The sequence below is a fragment of the Pantherophis guttatus genome, chromosome 1 (genome assembly GCF_059756535.1).
Source record: "Pantherophis guttatus breed Tessera chromosome 1, ASM5975653v1, whole genome shotgun sequence".
Taxonomy (NCBI): Eukaryota; Metazoa; Chordata; class Lepidosauria; order Squamata; family Colubridae; genus Pantherophis; species Pantherophis guttatus.
Window position 1 is genome coordinate 53,421,484 of NC_142063.1, and position 12,794 is coordinate 53,434,277.

General features: G+C 43.0%; 1 protein-coding gene across 3 annotated transcripts in view; it reads left to right on the forward strand.

Annotated features, from left to right (window-relative positions):
* The first annotated feature begins 10,312 nt into the window (after positions 1 to 10,312).
* The window catches only part of ISM2 (isthmin 2), a 29,123-nt gene continuing 26,641 nt past the window's right edge, over positions 10,313 to 12,794 (forward strand). For 2 of the 3 annotated variants that reach the window (XR_004591489.3, XM_034418224.3), the window contains exon 1: positions 10,313 to 11,805. Coding sequence is in view for 2 of the 3 variants with exons in the window: in XM_034418224.3 (XP_034274115.3) it covers positions 11,668 to 11,805 (138 nt within the window). In the remaining variant the exon portion in view is untranslated. The remainder of the gene's footprint in view (positions 11,806 to 12,794) is intronic. The other variant, XM_034418225.3, reaches the window with a different exon arrangement.

Genomic DNA, 12,794 nt, shown 5'->3' on the forward strand with positions numbered 1-12,794 from the left:
ATGAGAATTTACAGCAAATTGAGACTTGAATGATTCTTTTATTATAGCCAGTTTCAATAAAGATAACTGTGGAGTTGATTTCATGTTCTGGTCTGCCTAGTAGAACTGTTATCTAGGAACAGTCCATCTCTAACTCTGGATGCAACATGCTTCCTTAGGTGAAGCAGGCTGTCATTGACTCCTGGCTCCCACATGAACAGCAAGTACAGCCTTTGCACAATTAGACTCTGACTGGGCAGGGTCTGACGAGGAGAGGGGAGCATGTCTTGAAGGTAATATCTGGGTTGACTTTGACCCCGTTTCCATAGATGAAGTGGACAGGATTGTTGGAGGATTGGGGGCCTCAACGTGTTTGTTGGACCCGTGTCCCTCCTGGCTTGTTGTGGCAACCAGAGAGGTGATCGGAGCCTGGATCCAGGCAATTGTCAAAGCTTCATTGAGGGATGGGGTCTTCCCCGCCTCCCTTAAGGAGGCGGCGGTTCGGCCCCTACTCAAGAAGCCTGCCCTGGATCCGGCCTCCCTAAACAACTTTCTTCCTGTCTCCAACCTTTGCTTTATAGCGAAGGTTGTTGAGTCCGTGGTGGCGTACCAACTTCCACAATTCCTGGAGGAAACTGATTACCTCAACCCGTACCAATCGGGCTTCAGGCACAGACACAGCATGGAAACAGCTTTGGTCGCCCTGGTGAATGATCTCTGGCGGGCCCGGGACAGGGGTTATTCCTCTATCCTGGTCCTACTTGACTTCTCAGCGGCTTTTGATACCATCGACCATGGTATCCTACTGCGAAGACTCTTGGGGGTGGGGGGCACTGTTTTACAGTAGTTCTCCTCCTACCTCTCGGGTCACACGCAGTTTGTCTGGGCAGGGGGACAGATCCTCCCCGAGGCCCCTCATCTGTGGGGTGCCCCAGGGATCGGTTCTCTCCCCCTTGCTCTTTAATATCTATATGAAGCCGCTGGGTGAGATCATTCACAGTTTCGGGGTGAGGTATCATCAGTACGCTGATAATAGCCAGCTCTACATCTCCAACCCGGACCAACCCAGGGAAGCCCTGTCCGTGATGTCCAAGTGCCTGGAGGCAGTGCGGGTCTGGATGGGTAGGAACAGGCTCAGACTCAACCCCTCCAAGACGGACTGGCTGTGGATGCTGGCATCCCAGGAGCTAGCAGCCCCATAACTACTTATGGGAGGGGAGTGGCTTACTCCCTCTGAAAGGGCTTGCAATCTTGGCATCCTCCTGGATTCGCGGCTGTCCTTAGTTGACCATCTGACGGCCGTGACCAGGGGGGCTTTTGCACAGGTTTGCCTGGTGCGTCAGTTGCGACCTTTCCTAGACAGGAATGGCAGCTTCCAGACAGTCACTCATGCTCTCGTTATCTCTCGTCTGTACTACTGCAATGCCCTCTACATGGGGCTGCCCTTGGGGTACACCCGGAGGCTCCAGCTGGTCCAGAATGCAGCCGCGCGGGTTGTTACGGGGGCATCCCGTTACTCCCGTGTTACACCTCTCCTGCGCGAGCTGCACTGGTTCGGATCCGCTTCAAGGTGGTGGTTCTTACCTATAAAGCCCTTCATGGCATGGGCCTGGGGTACTTGCAGGACCACCTCCAACTGGCCTCCCTGCGCCCAGTGCGCTCACATAGGACTGCCCTCCTTTGGGTGCCATTGGCCAGACAATGTCAGCTGGTGGCACCCGGATGAGGGTATTCTCTGTGGCCGCACCGACCCTCTGGAACGAGTTATCCACTGGGCTCTGGACAGCCCCCGACCTCTGCTCCTTCCACGGTGACCTGAAGACATGGCTTTTTCAACAGATCTCCTGATCTGTTGGGAATTCAGTTTTAATTGTTGGGTTTTTAATTGAATTATTTTTCTATTTCATTTTACTGTTGTCGTTTTATTGTTGTGAGCCGCCCCGAGTCTTTTGGGAGAGGAGCAGCATATAAATGTGAATAAAATAAAAAAAATAATAATTACATTTTCTTTGCCAGTTGCAGCCATTCCTGGGTCAAAAAATGTTGGTCATGATCATTCATGGCTATGTCACTTTGCAGCTGGACTATTGCAATTCACTTTATATGGGGCTACTCTGGAAGATTCATCTGGTTCAGCATACATTGGCCAAGGAAACATACTAAGATTTCAATTCAATTTTCTTGCAGTACAAGCAGAGCACAAAACAAGTATTTCAGTAGTGGAATGAAAGTGATATGGGATGAGAGTCGGAGAATGAAAGTGAAATTATTTCTAAGCCTTTCATCCCTTGCTTCCCCACTTCTTGTGTCCCACTTCCTCAGCCCAACAATCTTGCTGAGAACAATTCCACACAACATAGGAGCCTGGATAGCTCAACAGACTAAAAGCCTGTTACTAACATTCAGCTGCCTGCAATTATTGCAAGTTTGAATCTCCCCAGGCTCAAGGTTGACTCAGCCTTCCATCCTTTCTAAGGTAGGTAAATTGAGGACCCAGTTTGTGGGGGCAATAAGCTGACTTTGTATAAAATATACAAAAGTATGAAGGCTATTGCTTAACGCATTGTAAGCCGCCCTGAGTCTCCGGAGAAGGGCAGCATATAAATCTAATTTAAAAAACAACAACATCCATTTCTTCAAAGTTTGGAGGTATCTATTTGGGACAGATGTTCTATGTGAGACCACATTCTTGAGAGTAGGAATCTGACTTGAGTAATGATTAATGAAGTAGCTATAAGAACGTATTTATAGATTATCGAAATAGTGCCTAGTTAACTATTTAGTACTAGAAGAAGTATCAAAAGATGTGCTCTGTGTTTCTATGCCTGGGGAAAAAGGCAGAAGGAAGTGACCTCAAATTATCAATTTCACAGACATGAAAAATCTTTACATTTCACACATCCACTTGGGGCCATAAGGTTTGGTGTTCAACAGCATTACTGAGTAACAGCTATCCCAATATAGATTTTGAAATTTAAATATGGATTTGATACATGTGATCTGCCTGAAATCAACTTGATATATCTGTCAGCATTGAATGCACTATCACAATAATGGATCTAATTGCTTTGGATCAGGGGTGAAATTCAGCCGGTTCTATCTGGCTCGGGTGAACCGGTAGCAGCAGCTGCAGAAGGATCTACCCACCCGCACGGACATCATGACATCACTTTTATGCAACATTTTAAGCCTCTGCACATGCGCAGACAACGGTGCATGCACATTTGCGAACCAGTAGGGAAGGTAAGTGAATTTCACCCCTGCTTTGGATGCCACCAAGACAAATGTGAATCTGAGAATTGGTTCTTTCCCTTTTGCTTGATTTTAACAGGTTATCCACTGAAAATTTCGTTAAATCACAGTTCACATAATGGAACAGTTTTGTACGTTACTATGATGGACAAGCCTTGGTCAGATATATAGGTCCATATAAATTTTATATAGGATTTAAATGAAACTAACTATAGATTTAATTTGCAGACAAGTCATATGTCAGATCTGATTATTTTTGGCAATTGTGTGAAAAAATGTGATCTATGGCAAGGATCCTCATAAGATCCAAATTATATAGTATTCATAAAGAACTTACCCAATCATAGGTCACATCTACCCACGTACAAGAAATTGTGTTAAATTCAGCATCCTTTTGGACCCATCGTGATGCATAATATGGATTCAAGCCATGAATTGCTTTCAGATTTTTTTCAAGAAATCCATCTGAACCCATCACTATCAAGTCTATACGGTGTATTCTGATGATCATAAATTACAGTGTTTTGCTCTTTACCTGAGATCCCTATTTATGGATTATTTGATATTAGGTGAATCTGATTTCAAAATCATGTGAAATCAAGACACCGGATTTATGCTTTTGTGCCATAATCTATTATGATTCCTGCAAGTGCCATGTAGGAATCTGTCACAAGTAAATGCCTTATTCTCTAATAGGGGAATTGTATATACACGGGGTATTAGGGGTTAACTTATTCTTCCTCCCTTAATATATTCACATGTAACCACTCCCATCCTTAACTCCGCCTTGTTAATATAAAAGGAGTTGTATGCACCTCCTCCTTGCTTCTATCTGCAATTATTCAGAGAATATAGAATGCCTACTGTAAATAAATAGTGTTATGTTTGAATACTTAATTCTTGAACTATTTATTGAGTCTGATCCTTAAAATTACGCAACAATCTGGTAGCAGAGGATGGTTGAATTGACTCAATAAAAATCAGATATGCCTAAGAGAGAAAACTCCAGAAGCAAAAGAGAAAGACCCAACACCAGGGCACACAATAAAGAGATGGAAACAGATCGAGAAATGATCGATGAATCCGCAACTATAATATCAAAAGAATCTGAAGACTGCACTACAGACAACGAGGAGATAGTTGATGAAACTGATGACCAAGAAGAGAACAAGATAGAAAACAACGAACTCAGATCAGAGATACTGAGACTTTTGAAAAGTCAAAAGGATGATGAAAATCTCATCGCGAACCTCCAAGACATCATAAAAAACAGCGGAGCAGCGAGAGAAAAACACATCGTAACAGATGAATCAAAAGAATCAAAAATGGTGAGCGAATTGCCTGTAGATAAGAATATAACAAAAAAGAAGACTAACGGTCCGGCACAAAATTTTGAATGGCAGCCATCTTGGTTTCAACAGACCACTAAGATGAGCGAAGCAGAGCCAATCAGAAAACAGAATTCAAAATGTCTGGCGCGAAAAGCCCTACATAATGCAAAAAGCAAAAAAGAAAAAATCTACTCTTCAGAAGAATCTGACACAGACATCGAAGAAACTTCAATCGAAATGCAAATAGAATCAGCAATGAGAACTCTTTTTGCAACGTTCGGTCCAAAATTAAGAATTACAAAAGAATCAACAAAAGCTAGCAATCGAGAAATAAAGAAAAGACAAGCAAGCAAGCAAACATCTCAGAATCTACCCGCTTCTATCCAAATGACGAGAGCACCGACGCCTGAACCCAGAGAACCCTGCAAATACTCCCCCACGCCGCAGACGATTCCAGGGGCCAGAGAACTCAACAAGAACTACTTCAGCGAAAAGAAGCAAGCTCCAGTCGTCACCTGGACACCCAAGATCGAGCCAGAGACCGAGTCATCGGAGGAAGAACACTACGAGGGAGCTACAGCAGCGAGAACCTCTCCCGACAGCTTCAGAAGCGAAATGAGCAACGCGCATGCGCAAACACACGCAGACAACTACGGAAGACATGAAGAGCAGAGAGAGCCATTCAGACTCATTGCGAGCATACCCACACCATTCTGCAACTATCAACACTTGCAAGATCACGGACTACCTCCAGTTGTAAGTAATGGAACAAATAATATTGGGAACTTGCCCAATGATTTCCCAAAACTGGGAATAGATGGTATTAATTTGCAGGAATGGTGTCAACAGCTTCAGGTTATTTTTCTAAAAGAGAACTTATTATTCTTTATAACTAACCCCCCCAAAAGACCTTGGACTTTAAAATTGGACTGCCTGCACCACAAAGCATTCTACTTATTAATATCTAGTATATCTCCTGCTATGTACCATAGTATTAAGCATAATTTGACTGTCTCAGAAATTATTCAATGCATGTTTAAATTGTTTCATAGTGAAAGTGTAGCAACTACTACAAGAATGTCTAAAGATTTCTTCTCAGCTAGGATAAAGCCAGGGGTTACTATAAGTGAACATTTGATATCTCTAAACAAAATCAGAGCAGAGCTACATTTAAGGGGAGAGATAATTTCAGATCAAACAATGAAAAGTGTTATCATTAATTCATTAGACCCATCGTGGGATAACTATATATCACATTTAGACACAATTTAGGATACTTATCCATAGAGAATTTATCAAATAAGCTAATAGCTGAAGATAATTCAAGAAGAAGTCGCTGTAATAATCACATAGAACATAGACAAAGTAAGAGAGTAGTATTTCAAGAAAGATATCGAGAGTCAATTGAATGTCACAATTGTGGATCCAAAGAACATAATAGAAGAGATTGTCCTAAATTCCTTAGAGAAAGGCAAAAACATGACTATAGAAGTAGATACTATAACAGACAATCATCCATTGATAGACATAGATATAAAAGCCCACCTAATTATAGAGAACATAGAGGGGGCAGGGATAATTCAAGAGATAGGAAGTCTGGATCACTAAATGGATTAAATAAACATAATACAACTAACATACAACATTCAGGGGACAATGATTGGCTCATTGATTCTGGGGCAACTAATCACACAACACATAACAAAGATATATTATCTTCATTTATAGAAGATAAATTTGTAATTAAGGTAGCCAATCAAGAAAAGGTTCAAGTTATTGGTAGAGGAAATGTAAACTTACCCGGTCTAGGAAAAATAGAGGAGGTATTATTAATACCAGAGATACCTCATAACATACTTAGTGCAATAAAACTAAGTAGAGATTCTGACATAAATATAGTATTCTCAAAAGGAAAAGCAACACTAGAGAAAAACAAAACAAGCTTGGGTAGTGTGATTACCAAAGGAGGTCTACCATATTTGGTTATAAAAGAAAAATGGTTACACAATATTGATTCTAACATGGAAGATGACAACAACATAGAAAATAATGACAATAGGTATAGTGATAATGAGGAACATGAAACAATTCACAGCCACAAAGACACATTTATTAATGACACATCCAATAACAAAAAACCTACAATTGGAAAACCAATTCACAATGAGTGTGCGCATATTTTACACAGAAAATTGGGACATGCTAGTTTTCCTGTAGTACAAAAAATGATTGAACATGCTGAAGGTGTTAAAATAAAAAATTGTAAAAACTATTTAGAATGCTCAGTATGTAAGTCCACAAAACTCAGGACTAGTCCAAAACCAAAAAAGGCAACAAGATCAACTAATCAAATTTTTGATTTGGTACATATGGATCTGGTTGGTCCATTAACACCATCAATCACATATAGAAAAAGATACTTTCTGACTATTGTAGATGACTATAGTCGTTACGGATTTGTCTACACCTTAAAACACAAAGATGAAACATTTCAAAAATTTAAAGAGTTCTACAAACGTGTAGAAACACAGCATAATATTAAAATAAAACAAATCATGACAGATAGGGGATCTGAATTCATGTCAAAAGAATTCTCCCAATGGCTAAAACGTCTAGCCCTTTCTCTGCATTTCAAAATGGAGTAGCAGAGAGAAAGAACTCGACACTACAAACCATGATTAGATGCACATTAGAAGATGCTGGCTTAGGAAAACAATTCTGGTCAGAAGCGTTACAATATTCCAATTATACACAGAATAGAACTTGGTCCAGCATTATAAACAAGACACCATACGAATTAATGTACAATAGAAAACCCAAAATAACACACATGCACATATTTGGAGTCACAGCGGATGTACACATACCAAAACAATTGAGGCGTAAAGGAGAGAATGTATCCAGAAGACTTAAATTCATGGGATACGAAACAGGCACTAAAGGGTACAGATTTATTGATAATAACAACAAATTTATAATTTCTAGAACAGCTGTATTTCATGAACAGGCCAATTGGTCTAAAATACATCTTAATGAAATATTCCCAAACACAAATTTAGACACTGAGCATCAAGATAAAATAGATAGAGAAGAACGCAATCACAACACTCATAGAAACAAAAATAAAACATGGACAAATAGTCAACACAGAATAAAAACAGATTCATTAACAAAAAAAGAGGCAAGGTACCTACACGATAATGATAGCAAACCAGAAAAAACAATCAGATGTAACAGAAATCAAGTGCCAAGCAAATACAAAGATTACGTAATGTACATGGATAGCGAAGCATCAACGCCAAACACATACAAAGAAGTATTAAAGCTTCCCACCGAAGAAAGAAAAAAATGGGAACTAGCCATGGCTAAGGAGATGGAAAGTTTACGAGAATTGAGAGTATTTACACCTACCCCTGCACCTAAGGATAAAACTATTATAGGCACCAGGTGGATATACAAAATTAAAAATCTGGAAGAAGGCAACACTTTATATAAAGCTAGATTAGTTGCACAAGGTTATGCTCAAAAATATCCTGAGGATTACACAGACACATACTCTCCCACAGTAAGAACTGAGAGTGTCAAGACAGCTTTAGTTATAGCATCTGCACTTAACCTTGATGTATTTCAATATGACATACAGACTGCGTATCTACATGCAAAACTTGATAAAGAGATATATGTAAGAGCACCTCATAGTCAATACACAAACAAAAATGAAACTTGGCTATTGAATAAAAGTTTGTACGGGTTAAAACAATCTGGCAAACGTTGGTATGAATGTTTAGTCAAAGTACTCAAAACTGAATTTCAATGCTACCACTGCAGACAACTGTTTCTTTGTCAAAAAAGAGGGTGATTCCCCAGAATTTGTGTTAATTTATGTGGATGATATTTTGTATATTGGTAAACATAAAGAAAAAAGAGATACATTTGTAACAAAACTAAATGAACATTTTTCTTTAAAATCATTGGGAAAGGTAAATAAATACCTTGGAGTTCAAATCAGTAAAACCAAAAAAGGATTTAAACTTTCTCAAAAAGATAAAATTATAGAACTCCTAAACAAGTGTAATTTGAACGATGCTAAGACTTGTGACACTCCTATGCAAACAGATTTCTTAAGAAACATAGATGAATCATCCCCTGAATTTAAGGATAATACACTTTACAGATCAGTTATTGGTTCCCTTTTGTATATTTCCAATTGGACCAGACCTGATATTGCTTTGCCCCTCAATTTGTTATCCAGGTACGTTAGCAAACCATTAATGTACCATTGGGAAGCAGTTAAAAGAATATTAAGATACTTAAAGCACAGCCTAGACTTCTGTCTACTACTGGAACCTAATAATGTCAAAGAGCCCGTCCTAACTTGTTATGCTGACGCGGATTGGGCAGGTGATACCATATGTAGAAAAAGCACATCAGGTTATGTATTTTTTCTTAACGATTGTCCAATTTACTGGTATACTGGAAAACAGGATTTATTGGCTACATCAACAACCGAAGCAGAATATGTTTGTTTGTCTAAAGCCTCCAACAATCTTGTATGGTTTAATGATTTATTATCAAATATTTGGAAAAATCCTTCATTACCATTTATCATACATGAAGATAACAAAGCTGCTATTGAGATATCTAGATCTGATGCTATTGGTCAAAGATCCAGACATATAGATATAAAGTTCAAACACGTGAGATAATTATCTCAAGATGGATTTATTAAAGCAGTTCACTGCGAAACATCAGAACAAATAGCTGACATATTGACTAAGCCTTTGCCATCTAAACAACACAAATATTTAACTTCTAAATTACAAGTTTTGTATTGTTCTGAATCTGAATGTAACTATTGTTGTATATCGAATCGGCATTTAGAGGGGGATTTGTCACAAGTAAATGCCTTATTCTCTAATAGGGGAATTGTATATACACGGGGTATTAGGGGTTAACTTATTCTTCCTCCCTTAATATATTCACATGTAACCACTCCCATCCTTAACTCCGCCTTGTTAATATAAAAGGAGTTGTATGCACCTCCTTGCTTCTATCTGCAATTATTCAGAGAATATAGAATGCCTACTGTAAATAAATAGTGTTATGTTTGAATACTTAATTCTTGAACTATTTATTGAGTCTGATCCTTAAAATTACACAACAGAATCATAAGAATCCGTGCTCCAGAACATACTTTTGTGCTATTCTGTACATTTGGATCTCAAAAGGGTCAGTTACATGATCACTATGTCTCATTATAAGCAGAATACATGCAACTGAGATGTGACCAATCAGACTATTATGTACAACTGTGATTTCATTTAGAAAAATTGCATTGTAACATTCCAGATCTATGCTTTTGCAGCCTGGCAGCATCAACTAATATTGTATTTTTATTTGTGATGAGTGGCTTTATGCGGTAACTTGTGATTATATAGCGGTTTGGCAGATGTCATATAAAAACACAAATCAAGACAATCGTTTGGAAACCTCAGATCCACGTTTTGGACCAAGATGGACCCCAAAGCCATTGTAAATCGAATCTGTTGTAGGAGTAAAATCTCTCAGACAGAAGCTGTTGCCAGGTGAGCGAAGCACACCGGTATTTTTTCCCCTCTCCATTTTCTTTATTGGGAGAGGGGGTGTCGCGCGCTCACGCCCGGGCCTGCGAGCAAAGATCCTCCTGCGGGCAAACGTCACCGAAGGCTGCGGTGGAGGGAAGCCAAACCACTGGAGGGAGAGCAAGAGCTACAGACGAAGCTCGGCTTCTGGGGGAGCGCGCGAGGAGACGGGGAGCGTTCCGCGAAATCCGAGAGCACCCCGAAAGCACCGGACTGAGGAAGCCGCGGGGGCGCCAGGGAAGGAAAGGAGAGCCAAGAAGAACAAGCGAAGGGACCGGGTGGGGGGGGGGGGCCCTAAGGCTGCTACGAGGAAGGCGCCGGGGTTGGGGAAGAACCGAGGCGGCGGCGCTAGGCAGGCAAGAAAGGCTGACTTGTGAGGGGGGGGAGGAGGGGAGGGGAAAGCGAAAGTGCCACAGGAGCGACAGCCTTGGAACCGTCGGCGAGAGAAGCGGCCGGAGAGTTTGCAGGACAAAGAGCCGCCGAGAGTCTTCGAGGGGGGCTCGAGTCGCAAGAAGGGCAGTGAGGCGCACCCTGCAAAATGCGAAGGAAATGGGACGCCTCCGGCCAAGGAGCGGCGGGGAACTCGCCGAAGCTGCGGCAGGCACAGCAGCCGAGGTAATCGGAGGCCGGGAGATGAGGCGGCTGCGGGCAATGCGGCGCCTGGCCGGGTTCCAGAGGTGGGCAACGTGTGGATCGGTGACGGAGGCACGTGGGTTTCTTCCGAAGACGATCCGGGCTTCGGGATGAGGAGGAGGAGACGGCAGCGGCGTTTCTGAGGCGATCCGAAGAGCGGCCGGCCGGAGGGTCTCTTCCTTTCCCCACCTCCCGAGCAGAAGAAGCATTTCCCCCGCCTTTGCTCCGGAGAAACTGGGCGGCTTCGGGAGTATCTGAGCGCCTCTTCTTGAGATTAGTTGGGCGTCACGGCACAGCCACGTGCGGGGGGGGACAGCCGGAGCGGCGGCGGAAGAAATCGGACTTCTCGCCGCGGGACACACCGGAGGGGAGCCGCTTCCTCCTCTTCTTCCTGCACCTTTTCCAGTCTGCGGCTCTTCTCGCGCCAGAGCCTTCCCGCAGCACCGGCGCCTGTCGGGGCGCCAGCTCAAAGCTGGGCAATAAAACCCGGTGCTCAGAAAACGGCGCGGAGCTGAGAGACGGAGGAAACGCGAGCCGGGGTGAAGGCCGCGGGGGGTGGGTGGGGAGGAGGGGGCGAAGACTTTCCCTCGCCCAATTTTGTCTCTCTCTCTCTCTCTCTCCCTCTTTCATCTGATACCCTTCACTCCGACCGTTTGCAAAGAGGAGCGGAAAGGCGGCAAGAGGACCCGGGCTGCCTCCTTCCCCTTTTTCGGAAAGGTTTAAAGACCGGCGAGGGGGGACTAAGCGCTCGACGCGGCCGATTTTCCTGCTCGCCTGCCTCGCGGGGTGGGGGGGGGGGGAAGGAGGGAAGCCTTGCAAGGAGGGGCGCAGCGCTGGAGTAGGAGGAAGAGATGTCTAAAGCCCGAGGCAGAGCTGTGCTTATTCTGAGCCTCCTGTTTCTGACAACTTCCCTTGCTGCTGTCCGAGGGCTGCCCTTGAAGAAACAGCGCAGTCCCCATCCGAAAGAAACGGACTATACCTTGGTGGAGGTGAGTGAAAGCCCATCTTGCCTTCTTCAGGCAAGCCTCAACTGACAGGCTTCCTGGCCATTCCGCAGCTTTGCCTTACCTGAGATGCTTTCTGAAAGTTCAGAAGAACATATAACCTTAGCAAAAGGTGAATCAAAGACTCTTAGGTCCAGCTGCTGTTAACTGCTGGATGAAGTTCCCTGTAGCGTCATCTCTGCCCTGAAGGTTCTTCCTAAGGTTTATTTTCTCTACAGTTTTGTGGCCAGAGATGAAAGCAGGCTATTCTCTTTGCAGGAGCCCCTCTGTCTCCTGCTGCTTATTCCTGACTTACCGGCGTCATTCTCTCCCTTTATGACGCCTGTCCTTGTCTTGGCAGGAGATAATTGACCTGTCACAGACAGTGGGTAAATGGTGGCTCCAGGTGGGGACTGGGGGGTGGGGGGAGTGAGCAGCAGAAGCAGCTGCTGCTGCACCTTCCCTACAGACCCGGAAGGAGGCTGCTATATTTGCTTGCTTGCTTGCTTGCTTGCATGTGTGGAATGCATGCCCACCACTGGCCGCAGCAGGGGGTGGTCTCTGACTTGTGGGTGGATGTGCTTTTTTTTTTTTTTTTACTCTTTCATTTCTTTAGCAATTAAGTCCTCTTGTCTCCTTGCTTTGTCCTTTTCTGAGGTTGGATTTGCAACGCAACACGGGCACTGAACCATTGCTCATTCTGAAAGGGGCTTATTGTGCACAAGCGCAGGCTTTACCATTTTGGAGCCATTCTTCCTTTTGAGATGTGCCAGATTATTTTAGTCAGAATTATTTGGGGAAGGGGGGACTGGGTAATTGCTGAAGATGAGAGGGGCAAAAAGAAAGATTTGAAACAGTGGCATCAGCTCTGAGGGAAAAGAACTTGGAGAAAAGGGAAGGAGAACATCCTTTTGCTGGAGAAATTTCTTTTTCTCAGAGAAAATCAAAATAGTATGTATTTATTTCCACTTCAAATTGCAAGAATTCCAACAAGC